Source organism: Leopardus geoffroyi, chromosome A1 (genome assembly GCF_018350155.1).
Source record: "Leopardus geoffroyi isolate Oge1 chromosome A1, O.geoffroyi_Oge1_pat1.0, whole genome shotgun sequence".
Classification (NCBI taxonomy): Eukaryota; Metazoa; Chordata; class Mammalia; order Carnivora; family Felidae; genus Leopardus; species Leopardus geoffroyi.
In genome coordinates this window covers 16,473,000-16,489,388 of record NC_059326.1, presented here as the reverse complement: position 1 = coordinate 16,489,388, position 16,389 = coordinate 16,473,000, and the positions used below count along the sequence as shown (strand labels likewise).

General features: G+C 35.7%; 1 protein-coding gene across 5 annotated transcripts in view; it reads left to right on the top strand.

Annotated features, from left to right (window-relative positions):
* TRPC4 (transient receptor potential cation channel subfamily C member 4) overlaps positions 1-16,389 on the top strand; it is a 200,141-nt gene that overhangs the window by 55,250 nt on the left and 128,502 nt on the right. For all 5 annotated transcript variants that reach the window (XM_045474781.1, XM_045474773.1, XM_045474753.1 and 2 more), the window contains one exon: positions 2,498-2,902. In XM_045474781.1, the coding sequence (XP_045330737.1) occupies positions 2,525-2,902 (378 nt within the window). In that variant the 5' untranslated portion in view covers positions 2,498-2,524. The remainder of the gene's footprint in view (positions 1-2,497; positions 2,903-16,389) is intronic.

The window sequence follows — 16,389 nt, the reverse complement described above, 5'->3', positions numbered from 1 at the left end:
TTCTCTAGGGTGATTTTTAATCTTGACTAAGTAACAATTCAGACAAAGTTCTGCAAAGTGTGTGTGTGTGTGTGTGTGTGTGTGTGTGTATTTTCATATCTTCTTTTAACCTGTACTTTCGGTAAGTTACTTTGAAACATTAGTCTTAAGCAAAACAACTATTGGTGGCAAAGCTTGAATTCAGTTCTAAAAAGGAATGTTTATGTATTTTTCCAAGAGTCTGGAGTAAGAACAAAGTGAGCAAATAAACAAAGTGAGCATTGAAATGGAATATTAGTGCCACTTATTATCATTATGAAGCATTTATGTTGTAGTCCTGGTAAAATTACAATGTGGAAACCATTGACATTGATTCCACACACTCTTACTGATGCTAACATGGATTGGGAGGGAAGTGCTGGCATTTGGGATCAGAAAGTTATAATGAGATATGTAGGATCGTAATAATCTTGATTTATTGTAGTTTTATTTATGCTAGAATATTAAATTGTCCTTGTTATCCCATAATATAAATTTATAAATTCTATCCCATGATTCTAGTGAGTTAAAACATCTCCAAATACTGGAGGACCTCCAAATACCAAGCTTGAAGCTTGATTATAATTTGCACACCTAAAAGTAATAGAGTTGAAAATTTTCCTCTGAAAAATTAACATTACCATTTAAAGAACTCACAATACCCCCTGTCTGAAATTGCAGAAATGAGTGTATATTATGCTGTGTAGTTGGTCATTATACATTTAAAACACCAAGGCTAATAAAATGTGAAATATTTGAGAAAAATATTCTGGCTTATGAGATTCTTACATTTGCTTCATCTATGAAAGGGCCTTAATAAGATTCTAAACCTAATGTCAGAAAGGAACAAATTAGGAAATAAAAGTTGTGCGTATTATATGCTGAACCTCAATATTTGAGAAATTGTGATTAATAATCTGAAACATCAAAAAGTGAAACTTAACTACTTGATAACGGAAATTCCTATTAAATTGAGGTAGCATGCAAATGATGCATAATTTCCCAAATTGAAAACATTCCATTAAATGTAATCACATTTGCTCATTCAATACATGTTTAATCTACCTTTAAAGTATTATTCAAATCAGGTTAATTTACTCATAAAATGATTAGGTCTAAAAAGATCAATTAAGATGACTATGCATGTTCAGGTACCCAGAATCCCCCATTAATTTTAATTTAATAGTAAATGTATGTAAATAAACATGTAGGTTGAATATAAATGACATAGAATAATAAAATAGTTCAGATCATAAATATGAAATCAGGAGCTAATAGCAATAAAAAATTTTTAAAAACATAATAGATTTTTCTGCAAGTTTGTATCAGTAGGATAATACTAAATCAATATAATTGCTAGTGACTTCGTTCTTGTTAATCTATCTTAAGATGATCTTTTATTTATTTAAAATAATTCCTTCATCTTCAACTGTATCTTTACTATAACTTCCAAATAATACATTATATAATGAAAATATTTCTGTCTTGTGGTTTATTGTTTCATGATATCAAGGTAATAGAATTAAGAAAATAGCATTTTCATAATAAACTTTCTCTACATGAACATTTCTAAATTCTTCGTTTGGGAAATTGCTCATACTCACCTTGATCATTAATGTCATCAATACACATTCATTCCCCCTCAAGTGAATTCACTTACAAAGGGGATAAACAGTTATACTCATCAGGCTCAGTATGATATTTCATTGATATTGATATCATCAATTCATATTAACTTTGATGTCAGTACTTAATGACATTAAGAATAGGGGCGCCTGGGTGGCGCAGTCGGTTAAGCGTCCGGCTTCAGCCAGGTCACGATCTCGCGGCCCCGTGAGTTCGAGCCCCGCGTCGGGCTCTGGGTTGATGGCTCAGAGCCTGGAGCCTGTTTCCGATTCTGTGTCTCCCTCTCTCTCTGCCCCTCCCCCGTTCATGCTCTGTCTCTCTCTGTCCCAAAAATAAATAAACGTTGAAAAAAAAAATTAAAAAAAAGAATAGATACATTACAAATGAAAAGCATTTTACTAAGATAGTGATATTTCATAATTTCAATAGCATCTATATGTTTAGCAAAATCGATAGTGAATGATACATTTGAATATCCCTGGTTCCTTTTTAGGACCTCAAAGATACAACCTTTAAGTTTCAGGGTTCTCTGTTAAAAACTGTATATATTTACGATAGATTTTGTAAATAATTTCCAAAAATTACAGGTACCTCCTCTGACAGATGCCACTTTTAAAGTAACTTTTCCAATTTTTTATTCCTTTTAGACTAGGACTTTGTAGCTTGCATTTCTGGATAACTGAATAATTATTAAGCCTATTTCCATTGTTTAAGGAGAAAAAAATCGATTACAGAATGATGGTATAATTGTTGTTATTGGCATTATAGTTAGTTGTTAAGTGTGACACATACTGATTAAAAAGGGTATTAGCACTAATCCTTGTGTTTTTTGGGGTTCTGTTTGCACTTTCAGAGACAAGGAAATAGCATGGCATGAAACATGGCTCAGTTCTATTACAAAAGAAACGTGAATGCCCCCTACAGAGATCGCATCCCTCTAAGGATAGTCCGAGCGGAATCCGAACTCTCACCATCAGAAAAAGCCTACTTAAATGCTGTGGAAAAGGGAGATTATGCAAGTGTCAAGAAATCCCTGGAGGAAGCTGAAATTTATTTTAAAATCAATATTAATTGCATTGATCCTCTTGGAAGAACTGCTCTCCTCATTGCAATTGAAAATGAGAACTTGGAGCTCATCGAACTACTTTTAAGCTTTAATGTCTATGTTGGAGATGCTCTATTACACGCTATTAGGAAAGAAGTTGTTGGAGCTGTTGAGCTGTTACTGAATCACAAAAAGCCCAGTGGAGAAAAACAGGTATGTGCAAAAGCACCATTTTTTTGCGTGTATTTTACTAGCAGAAGGTTTCTGTGGATGTTAAAATTCTCCCCAGATTTTAAGAATTACAAGAATTGAAGTCAGAACTATTGTGATAGACAATTACTGGTAGATACACACTTACTACCCACCAACAGTCACCAGCACCTGCACCCCCTGCTTGGCAAATCAGACCTCGAGTGAGAACAAAAGCAAAACAAAATGGCCTGTGTTGGCTTCCCTTACACTGGATACATTTCTATGTAATGCTCAGCCTAGAATGCTGTTGGGGCTCACTCTGTGTGTGTGGCTATTTTTCCTCTTTCATTTTTCAACACTCTACAGCAACCAGCTGAATTCTTTTTGCTCTTTTCCTGTTTAATTTGTTTGCCTATTCTGGGACTCTGCATCTTACTGCAAAAGTGAATTCTATCACTTAATTTTGATATTGTTCATTAGCAAACTCTAGTGGATTCTTTTAAATTGAGGCAAATTAAAAAAAAAAAGGATTGTTAGAAAATAACTAAACTCTGACTATAGGCTTAACTGTATTAAATTTACCAATGCCAAAGTGTAGCTATATCTTAGTGTCATCAGTAGAAAATAAACTAAAAAGGCACACAATTCTACATACAATTTGTGGGGTGTTTTTTCCCTATCTTCCTATTTTTTTGTTGTTTGGGTTTTGTTTTGTTTGTTTGTTTGTTTGTTTGTTTGTTTGTTTGAACAGCTAAGGAAGTGAAGAAATCATGGACAGAAACAAATAAGAAATATGCTTTTCTCTGTCTAGATTCTTCCCTTTGTGACTGCCCTGTATCTGAATTGTCTGTTTGATCCTTTTTCCTCTCACACTGAACTCTTCACTTCCCTGCATCAAGTCTAATAGACTAATTGCAAAGACATTGCACAAACTGTAGTGACTCAAAATGTGTCTTTTAAAGTAAAATCTTAAAACGTGTGTTATTACACTCTAGCGAGTTCTGCCGTATTGGATAATGCACAAGCTCTGCCAATGATAGACTGTTAGGAGATGTTACATTCTTTTAAAAGCAAGTTCTGCTGTGGCTACTGTTATTTCTGCTCTCCTGAAGGACTTTTATCAGGATGCTCGCCATTATTTGCAGAAAACTTCATGGCTGGAAAAAGGTCTCGCTGTGTTCTATGGTCCGTTTTTATGCATGCCCACCACTTCCCCTCGGCTGAACCTAAGCTTCATAAAGCCACACTCCACAAGGACAATACTTCTCGGCTTGTTGGGTTACTGGCTTTTTGTTGTCTGTTTCATATCCAATTGTTTGTGTGTTCCCTTTCCATCATACTACTAACATTTTACTGGTAGAAAATTCACTTGTTTCATCTCTCCTTTTGTCTGTCCTTTCACCTGGACAGAAGTGGGCAGGTAATGGTAACACCTAAAAACATATGTTATATCCCAGGTTTTTACCACTAAGAGAGTGCAGGACACAACTAGGAGTGAGTAGAAGTCTGTTTTCATCTGTGCTACTTCTTCAGTCACCCTGTGATTTTGAAATTCCTTCTGCAATCATAGCCTATCGTTTCTAATAACAATGGCCTTACATTGTACACCCTCTTGTTTTTGGTCTATATAGGCGACCATAAGAGAGGTGTCACGACGGTGGGTGGATCTTTTTTTTTTTTTTTTTTTTTAATGGTTTAACTTTTTTTTTTTTTTGGATCATTGGAAATTGTAACAAATCTATTGAACAAAATTATCCTTAAATGCATTCTTTACATTTATTACTAAATAACCTTAGTGCTGTTTTTTAGAGAACACTGGCCATACATTTCAATGTCTCTTTAGCAAATGACATTTGTTCTGGCCAGAGTAATTTGGTGTCTGGAGAAGATATCTGCTATTATGAGAGTGTTTGTTGGAAGATATTCAACTTCTGAGCTAAACTAGTCTCACAAGTAGGTCCTGGCTCCTTCCAGGCACTTGATCTGAACCCTGATTATTAACAAAAGGCAGTAAAGGTTTGCAGTGTGCCAGGAGTCAGAAATATCCCAGGCCATGTGTTTCTGGAAGATTTCTCTTGTATCTGTTTGCTGGCCAAGAATTTTCCTTTTCTATTTGTACATTCTAGAATTCCTCCTGGGTGAAGGCACTGAGAATAAACAAAAAAATTGTATCTTTTTGTTTGAACTTTGTAATTTTGAAAGAGCAAATCCAACCTACCCCTAGAGTTCCTGGTACATTGTACAATGAAAGTGAGGGTGTGAGAACATAAAATGTATACAATGTAGCACGCAAAAGATGTTGTCCAGGCTGGGGGGTTGGGGATAGTAAATCCCTTTAGAGCTTGGCTGTTTATCTGTGATTTACTTAGATACTACATCTCTTAGGTACAGCCAACATCTTTTGGAATAACAGCCTCCATAAATCAGTGTGTTGTATGCAGCAAATATGTCCTTGACAGGAATCCTTTCTCTTATAAATTGTAATTGCTTAGATGATTCTTATGATTGTTGTAAGCCATTTTGTGTATCATTATAATCTGTCTAATTTCTAGTCTCATGGTTATCCCCCGAAGACTCTGGAACACATTGCCATTAATTCTTTTGAGGTCACTAAAGCCAAATGTTAATACTATTGAAAACAATAGTATCCAACTAGGCAAAAAAAAAGATAAATTTGTCCTAAAATGGGTCAAGAAAGAGGATATAATATAAAAATTATACAAATGTGATTATTAGAACACTTACTTAAGAACTTAAAATGTGACAGATGTGGATTAGGAAATATATTCTTCTTTTGTAAGTTTTTCACAGATTAATTTCTTTCTCTGGAACAAGATGCAGTGTGTGATGGCGTCCTGAAGCCATAGGGGCCATGAGATTTTTAGATTAGTTTGTGTACATTCACCAGGGAACAATTTATAATTTGCATACGCCTACTCTGCCTGGTGTTGTTGTCCTGGGCGCTAGGGAGCAGACATTGTCCCCGCTCTTTGGAGTCTTAAGATCTAGTTGTGAAAAGAAACAGGAAAATATCACGGGGATATGAAAAAAAGATCATCACAATGGAAAAGATGAAGGAGGAATAAATCCTCAGGTAATGATGAATTCTACTGACTGGATTTGGTAAATACAAACTATTAGTGGGTAGAGGGCATAAGGGGGCAGGAGAAGGGCCTGAAGAAGAAGGAGGAAGGGTGTTCAAGGATATATACCTGGGAAAAGTTAACAGCATTCACTGGGATAGAGACTATGGGACATAGTCTATGGAACCTGATTGGATATACTTGGTTTTTGGTTTTTGTTTTCTTGAAATTGACATCTAGGAGGCAATTTGAAATTTTGGACTTAAGAAAGTGGTCTAGGGTTGATACACAGATGATAGTGAGGACATTGAGACAAATAAAGTCATCTCTCTTCCTATCGCTCTGACATTGATTTTCTCTTCTTGCCTTTATAAATTGTTTAAATGCTTGTGGCTATTAGCCTGTTAAAAGATTGTCTCAATGCAGCATCTAATGAAGATGTTTCAGTTGTGCTAGATAAATAGATGGACACAGATCATTAAATATTTCCTTCCATATTTAATGTAGACCAACATTAACCAGGCTATTGAGTTCTAATGTTTTGTTTTTATTTTATTATCACAAAGTATAAAGAGTAATACTTGGGGCGCCTGGGTGGCACAGTCGGTTAAGCGTCCAACTTCAGCCAGGTCACGATCTCACGGTCTGTGAGTTCGAGCCCCGCGTCGGGCTCTGGGCTGATGGCTCAGAGCCTGGAGCCTGTTTCCGATTCTGTGTCTCCCTCTCTCTCTGCCCTTCCCCCGTTCATGCTCTGTCTCTCTCTGTCCCAAAAATAAATAAACGTTGAAAAAAAAATTTAAAAAAGAGTAATACTTAATTTCTTTCATCTAGTAGACAGCATAGAGAACGTGTGGTTCTCTACACTAAGCAAGAAGACGGAACGTTATGTGTTCTCATGTAGACTGCTCCCTTGCTACAATTACTCTGATATTCTCTGGTAATTTTATTGGACTTTTCTTTAACCTTCTGAGTACCTTACTTCTCTGCAGGGAATAATTGAGAGTGACTTTTTAGCCTCGTTTGAGCCAATTGATTGGTTACTTGACTTTTAATTATTTCTAGCAGACCTTTCTCTTTGACGTCATCTAAGGCCAGACTCAAGGCCACACTCAATTGCACTTTCAACTGCTTCAGTAAACGTTTATCAGAAACAGAGCTTTCTCTTCCATTCTTCACTTACAAAGTGGTTCTCAGTATTCAGCATCATTAGAATCAGTGGAAGGGTTTAATAAAACACAGACTGCTGGATCCCACCCCAAGAGTCTCTGATCCAGCAGGTCTGGAATGAGACCCTGGAACTTATATTTCCAACAAGTACTCAGGTGATAGTAATGCTGCTGGTCTGGAGACAGCACTGTAAGAACCACTGACTTAGAGGAAGTGGAAAGTTAGAAAATGCCTGTGGTTGTATATTGTATGTTAGGTATTGAACTCTACTGTGCCAAACTGGGTTTCAGGAGATTTAAATTAATGTCCTTAAATACTAATGATTACGTGATATTTAATATATGAGAGCCTCCCAGGTTCACTAATATGTTTATTATATTTTTCCCTTCTTTGGGAAAAAAAAAATTTTCCTAAACATTACTGATTAGTTCAACAGTTAAGCCTGGAGTACTTCAGTTGAAGAAATTTGTTTTAGAGCTCTACTAAAAAGAATATCAGATTTTATAACTTTGAGAGATCTTGGAGATTATCTAACCCAATCACTTCATTTTACAAAAGAGGGAAAGACGTTCCCAGTATGTACCCATAGTACATACCCATGTGTACCTATGCCAGGTTCACAGCTGGCAATGAACTTTGAGAAAGTCTGAATGATGATGTGAAAATAAAAATAATAATTATAAAAACAGTAATAATGCTAGACAATATTCATCAAGCCTGTCACTATGCCCAGAACTGTGGTAAGAGTTTTGTGTGAAGGTAGGTGCTATTGTTATCCCCCTTTATAGATGGAGAAATGAAGGAATAAAAAGGTAAAACTGACATGTTCCAGATCACAAAAGCAGGAAATATCAGTGCTGGAACTCAGGAGTCATGAAAGATAACTATATGCTTCCCAGTTATAGGCACTACAACAATTTGAATGGGAATCATTTACATCATTAATTATCCTAGTTTGGGATATGAGTTAGATAAATTTACAAGAGTCTCTAGATCTCTATACTCAGGCTGTGTCTATCTTGAATATTATAATGTCATTTCTCATTTGGATGCTCAATAAATACTAAGGAATAACAAAGTCATTAGCAGCTATAAAGTGCTGGGAAGGAGCAGGGCTGAGGGATAGAGATGCTGACTTCCAGCCCCATTCACCACTCTCTAAGAGGACAGATCTCCCAATCATTCCGCACATTGGTTTTCTTGGCTGTTAATTAGAATCATAGTATTTATTTACTTGCTTCTTAAAGTCTGGTGGTGTTCAAATTGCATAAAGTTATTTTATAAGGTAACATATAATAACAGCATAATATACGGTTATTACTGTATTATGCCATAATCTGCCTTCTTGTTAACAAGTATATATGTTAATGACACAACATATGCGGCGAAGATGAAATTAAGCATTGGCAATTTACCCTCTAGAGTGCATGACTTTTTTTTTTTCATTTGAAAAATGCAATCATCGGAAACCCTACTCAGAGAGAGCAAAGGAGAATTTAATTCAGTTCACTCTTTGACTTTCTACTTCAGTGCATGTAGAGGAACTTTAAAAATAATTTCAGTAGATTTGCTAATACAACTTGTGACTTTAGAAACAGTGCCTATTATGCAATCTGAAAATCAGGGTCTGAAATAGGATATTGGCAGTAGTATGTTAATGCAAATATACATCCAACCCAAAATATGCCCCGCTGACTAAAAATAAAGAATCGTTTTCTCAGTTGATATTGGTACTAATAAGTATATCTCTGGCTACTGGGCAGAGAACTTTATTCTTAAAAGAAATCTAAAATTTTCAGATAGAAACCATTTGCCTTCTCCCTCAGGATTATAGATACCCTGAAAAGTCTACTTTGAACTCTTGCATTAATTTTGTTTTCCTCATTGGGCTTTAGAACAAGTAATTTGCCTTCTTGCAGTCCCATGAACTTCAGTTGATGCCTGATAAAGGAAGATGTACGCTAAGACACTCTACGCCCTAGTCTTCAGAGCTGCCCCTTACAGAATGAACACATTTACCTTCCTCGGTAGTTAACCAATTGAGATTACCCTTTCTATTTTTTTTTATTACAGCTTGGATATTGACAGTAAGTGAACCTACATATATGCATAACTGTAATCTTAGGAATGATCAAAATTCAGGGAGAACAAGATTGAGAGGAAAAGTGGGCAAGAGAGAAATACAGTAAAGTATTAAAGACGTTCTCCCTCAAAAATACTTATTACCCTGTTGTGTGACATAGTAGATAAATCATCAATTATACTTTCTATTCTGATTTAGACTGTCAACAGAAAGGTTGTCTACAATATTGTCTAAATCTACCATTAGTACGAAAAAGCTGAAATTTATCCCCTAATATGTAAAGTAGTAACCAATTTGAGGTCTTTTTATGATGTAAAGTAGTAACCAATATAAAGTATTTTTATTAACAAGCACTTTGGAAGTCTAAAAATTAAATTGAGTCTTATTATTCCACAGCAGAGAGTTTGAAAGCTAATCTAACATGGAGCATAGATTGTGTTTAGTCAGCTGGCAAATGGCAATCATGAGAGATATGAATAATTCTGTCCCAAATGGAAGAATTTTTAAAAGACAGACTATGGTGTACTGTTAATATGACAATGTAGCATAAGCTAACTGGTCATTCTGACTCATAAAATAATGCACCATTTAACTTCCATAGTGACATTGACATTTTATTCTTCTCGAGGACCAGCCAATTATAAATAATCCCTTTGAGCCACATGCCCCTACTCTTCCCTTTCAGCATACCACGCTTACTATGAAAGTCAAATAATCATCATCATCATTAAATATGTTTGGAACCCACAAGAGTAAAGGGCTTTTAGCCTTTTTCTAAAAATCAAGTGGGGGGAAAAAAAACCTCAAACAATTAAACAAAACTCCAAGCATTGAGATATTTCTGTTCCACCGTAAAGGGACACAAAATGGAGCCCTTATTCTCTGCTTTCGGACAGAGGAGTGAAATATAGTGAAGAGAATCAAGAGAGAGAAAGAGTTGGATATGAATCCTGTTTTATAATCTCAGGCAGATCCTTTAGGTTTTAGGGTCTTGACTTGCTCGTACGTAAAAGGAGGATTATAGTCCTTACTCAGCAAGTAGTTGGAAACATTAGTTAACACACAGAAGTACCTAGCATTAAGAGAGCTCAGTAAGTCCCTCCACCTTGGTACCATTAGATCATTTTATGTTTATTACATTTAATTTAATTAAAAATACGTATGTTCATTGAAGAGACTACATATTCCCCTGAGCAAATGCATTGTGAAGGGTTAGTGCTGGTATGAAGAGTGAGTTTATGTTAAAATAAGAGAGGACTGAGGGGCGCCTGGGTGGCTCAGTCAGTTAAGCATCTGACTTCGGCTCAGTTCATTGTCTTGTGGTTCATGGGTTCAAGCCCTGCACTGGGCTCTGTGCTGACAGCTCATGGCCTGGAGTCTGCTTCCAATTCTGTGTGTCCCTCACTCCCAGCCCCTCTCCCACTCGTACTCTGTTTCTGTCCCTCAAAAAATTAACAAAAATAACATTTTAAAAATTCAGAACTTATTTAAAAAAATAAGAGAGATTGAAATTGATCTTTCAAATGTGAGTTTTGGTGAAAAGCTTTCTTTGGAGCCATTTTTATTACCCCCCCCCCTCAAATCCATTAAAAATGTTGTGATTAAATCTAAAAATAATAACATGATGTCTCAGTAAGTCATATATTCATTGACTTTAATTATAGTGATTTGAAAAATTAATCACTAAGGAATAACAGTGAGTCATTTAACAATTATAATTAACCAAATAGATAAGGTGTCAATATAATTGGGAATTATAAAAAAAAATATGATTAAAACTTCTCATAGCTGTTTTAAAAATACCTCCTTTTCCAACCTACTATATTTACTTATTCACTGGTAAGATGCAAGGTAAGTAAAATTTTATTGCTGTAATATCTGAAGCACAATAAAATGAGGATTTAAGTAGTATGGAATTTTAAATGTTTAAGAACCAATTTTTCAAGCAGTTAGGAAGAAAGAGTACTCTCATTTTCATTACTACAATTTTTTTCTTTCTGCAGTAATTTTCTAGATCAATTAACTTCTAGATATATCAGTGTTCCAAGTCACTGTTGTTTGAATCATGTATTAGAAACACTTGACAATAATTCTAAACTGTGAGCCTGGAGCCTATGAGAGCCAGTTTACAGAATATAGCCTTCTGAGAGAATGCTCAAACCAACCCAGAAGGAATGGGTGGTTTTTGCAAGATAAGAAAAATTCATAATTGCAAATTTACCAGCTGAATCCACAGTTTTTTCCCCCCTTAAATGAGATCATGAGTGAGTGGAGTGGATTTAACTTTGCAGGAACCTCACCCCTCATGTGCAACCTAATTATGCCATTCCTGGTATAATTCCTTGGTATCTAGATTTTCCTAGGGGAAGTAGATAGATTTGTTTGATTTGGAGATACAGGCTTACTTGTGAAGCAATTTTAGTATCATCAAATATAAGTGTGAATTTTGAATACAATAATACCATGATGAATAAAGTATAAATTAGAAATAATGATGCATTTATTTAGACTTTATGTTATGTGTATTACCCCTGCTCAAAATGTCAGTGAATCCTCAGTTAGCAGTGTGTTGGATAATTTTCCTCAAAACCAATATGTAATTTGAGAAAGCAAATAGGTTCAGATGCATTGTAAATTTCTATTACATTTTACTATGGTGGTTGTAGATCAAAGAATAACCATACAAATTGTTAACAGTAATTGGGCATTTCAATGTACCAGGCATTCTCTTAAGACCATTTTACATTGTTGTCTTGTATATCAGGAAATTGAAGCTCAGAGAAGTTGAATAATTTTCCCAAGGGAGATCTGAGAGCTGTTTTTTCTGTTTTCATGGTCTTTCTGTGCCAAAGTGCCTGGTTACTTTGGCCCCCAGATATCCAGCAAGCTCAGCCAGCCCATTAGAACATGGTGTAATCTAGGAGTACAACCTGATCTTTGAGCAACATAGAAAGATCTATGTCCTGACTCCAGAGAAGCATCCAGAAATTCCTTCATACCGGGGTCCTAATCCAATTTTAAATGCTTTGAAGTTAATGATTTAACAAAACTGGTTATATGATGTCCTCAATTCCCCCTAAATTATCACAGGAAAAGATCTGCAGTGAGGTTTCCTGGGTGGCTCAGTCAGTTAAGTGTCAGACTTTGGCTCTGGTCATGATCTCAAGTTTCTTGAGTTCGAGCCTTGCCTTGGGCTAGGCACTGACAGTGCGGAGCCTGCTGGGGATTCTCTGTCTCCTTCTCTCTCTCTCTGGCCCTCCCCCCTTGTTCTCTCTCTCTCTCTCTCTCTCTCTCTCTCTCTCTCTCTGTCTCACACACACACACACACACACACACACACACACACACATAAATACCTTAAAAATGATTGGCAGTAATGAGGGAGTAGTGCGAGCGCACTGAGAAATCTCTGGGAAGAGGTGAAAGGGGCATATTCACAGGAGTGTAGAAGATGACTAGTCAAGTAGCACCCAACACAGCTTCACCCTGTGTGTGGCTGGACACAGAGGTTGAGGGCTCAGAGACGAGCTTGTCTCTGAACCTGATGGTGGAGTGTGCAGAGATGGACCCCGCCTCCCAGACTGGAGGAAGTTATTTTGCAGACAACACAAATCCTTTTCCCCATTCATGTGTGAGACAAATTGTGAAACCCTGATGGAACAAAATGTCCCTCTTGTTTGCTACCATGATAGCTGCTTAAAATATTCATTCTGCTGCTTAAAATATTCATTCTGCTGCTTAAAATATTATGTTGAAAATATGTATCACTTTTCCCTTCTTGGTGAATTTCATAATACCCAGCAGTGTGTGTACATGTGTATACACACACACACACACACACACACATTTGTGTGTGCATATACACACACACACCTTTATAATAAAACTAATGGAAAATGGAACTGTTTTTCTTAAAATCATAGATAGTTGTTTAGGTTTGGAAGATATTCTAAAGGTTATCTGGTATAGTTCACCCTATGGTATTTATTATTTGTGCTAAGCCCAGGGAATATAGAATCACCATATTATTCTTGATGTAGAATCACTGGCTTCTGCTCCTTCTTCAACTCCGCTGTAGCAGAGTGTCACAGACTGAGTCTGGAGTTCTCTCTTGTCCAGCAAGAGAGCAGACGTAGAATTGAATACGAGGGAGGCTACTGTCCAGGAGGAGACAAGAGCCCTGAACAGGGGTTTCGTCTCCATATTTATATTTATTGAGCTTACAAGATATTACCCACGTGGTGAACATGAAAAAAACAAGATATTACCCACGTGGTGAATGTGAAGAAAATGATCGTACATATGTGAACGTGGAGAAAACAATCAGACAGTAATCATTGACTTGTGTACGTAAGAAGCAAAGGGTCTGGGGGACAAGTGAAGTTTGCAATAGACGTACAATTGTATATTGATGTCATATGGAAAGTAATTTCCTGAAGGTGATATAACAAGTTACTCGTGATCCCATTACAATATCTCGCTAGCACACCTCGGGTGCTTTCACCCCGTGGTGGCGGCTTTCTTCCCTAAATTTTTTCCAACCCATTTCTGTAAGTAGAACCTATTTCCCCACAGCAGAGCAACAGGAGAACAATTCAAGATGAAAAGACAGAATAAAGTTAGCAGAATGGTTTGGGTGAGCAAAGTTTCAATAAAGCAATCACGTATTTTCTCCTGGAGGGCTGTTATTTTTAAGGTTTGCTTGGCTGCCTACGGTGACTGAAATATTATTAAAATATGATCACAAAGTAAAAAACTTTAAAAAGTATATGATCACAAAGAAACCCTTGACCTAAAGAAATCTAATCCAGCAATCAACTGCCACTTTGAGATAAATAAAAAGTACATAATACATAATATGCATCCTCATCTATTTTGTTTTCTGTACAATATGGATTTTTGAATTGCTTTTACATCTGCAGTTTTGGGAAAGTAAAGGAATAGTGCCCCTAACGTTGAAGAAATACCCATTTGAGATTTTGCAAGACACAAATATTGAAGAAACTTAACATTAATGAAAGAAGGAACTAGTACCATTGTATTTCCAAAGTAAAGCGTATAAATACTCAGTGGATTTGGGGAAGTCTAAAACACGTTGTCATATGAGATGAATTTTTTTGTGTATGATATACTCTTCACTCTAAATGGAATCAAAATAAAATATTTTTGCTTTGTGCAGATACAACTATTAGTTCTACCTATGAAATGCTTAAATTTTTAAAAATTTTATTTGATAAGTACATATTAAATGTTGCTAACTCATACCTCTCTTGTATACTTTATTCTAGAATATCGGAACCCATTAATCCTTTATCATCTGAGGACCTTTGCTTCTTCTGGCCTGACTTTAAATTACCAGTCTTAGAAAAGTACACTTTAAGTATATTCCATTTAGTACTTTTCAGCCTAAACTTAATGCCTGCCTTGCAGGTAGTATTCATTAAGTCAAATGTCCTAGAAGCACCTGTTTAGGATGAATTTTTCATTACCATACCATGTTCTACTTAACCGTGATCTAGGCTGCCTGATCCTCTGAACCAAAAAAAAAAAAAAAAAAAGATTCAATGTCTAACTTTGAAATTAGGGGGAATTAAGGGGCATTCTGATATAATCCTCACCCCCACCACCTATACACACATACACACACTGACTCCTGGAAACATCACCTGGTACAGGTATGAGAAAAATGAAGCGTAGAGTTCAGGAAACTTGCCAAAAATTACTGAGAATATCTGTTCTTAAGCCAGGCTTAAAATTCAGGTTTTGTTTAGAAACAAATAGAAATATTTGTCATACACATCACTTTAATTCTACCTTAAATATTTTGTGGAATAAGGAAACACATGCAAATATAAATAAATGTTTTAAGGCTTGTTTTGCATAAGAGGAAATATTCCATGGTTTGGAATCAGATGGAGAAGAATTCAAGTCCTACCTCCCTCCATCCCTTCCTGCTTGTGTGACCCAAGGGTGAGTTTTTAACATGAAGCAGAAAATGGTAATGGGTAACTCTCAGAATTATTATGAGAATTAGAAATTGGAAATACTTCACGTGAACTGCCTAATGTATTTACATTTGATGTAATATCATTATCATCATCATCATGCCCAAGAAGCATCATCATTCAAGAACCAAACATGCCAATTTGACCAATGTCTAAAGATTCACATTTGTATCCTATATCTAGGTTATGATGAGGTTTCAAAGATGCTGATGTAGATCACTGGAGTCAAACTTATTAAATTCTGGTAATGAAATTTCCTGGGAAAGACTTCCTGGATATCCCCATAATGGTTAGGAGGGCTGTGAAGCGAGGAGAGGTTGGGTCGAGCCAAGAAGTTCGACCTTTATTTCAGAGAGGTCTAGAAGTCAGGAGAGAGGAAAAGGACCACACTTATAAAACCACAATTAAGTCTAAATAAATATAAATAAGTTATTATATATCAAATAAAATGTAGTTTCACTCTGAATAAGGAAAAAGGGAAGGAAAAAATTATGATAGAGGAAAATGATCGGAGGTGATCCCTTAGAAGAATAAACAGATTTCCTTAGGGATATTTTAAGGGGTATGTTTTCAGAAGGCACTAAAATTTAACATTGTCAGATAAATGCAGGCTATCTGCTCACCTAAGTCACTTGTCTCTTTTAATAGATGAAATAAAGCAGATCAAATTTGTTTTTGGCCACATTTAAGGAAAAGACTGCCATCTGGTGAATATTTGAGGCCGTTAAAAATATGTGTAATAGTTTTAAACATCTGATATGAACTTAAAAATTAGTTACATACTTTATTTTTTTTATTTTTTCAGTAGACTACAGTTTCTGCACTCTGCAGTATTAGCAGACCTTTTGTTAAGAAACTACAAAATTATAAGTTTCCATGAAATTAGTTGATTTTTACCTGATTTTATTACCTGGTACAATTGCATCTTTTATAGGTCACCTAATTCAGATTAAAACTTACCAAAAAAAAAAAAAAAAAAAAGCAAACAAACATTTATAAACCAGTATGATCTATACTTTTTGGATTATTTTTTTACTTTATAGCAAAATGACAAAAATGATATTTTTAGATGACTGTGATGCTAATACATTCCATTTGTTACAGAAAATCTGATCCAAAAGCAGGAGAAGGTCATTTTTCATACTGTAACTGGCTCTGTAGTGGGAGTCT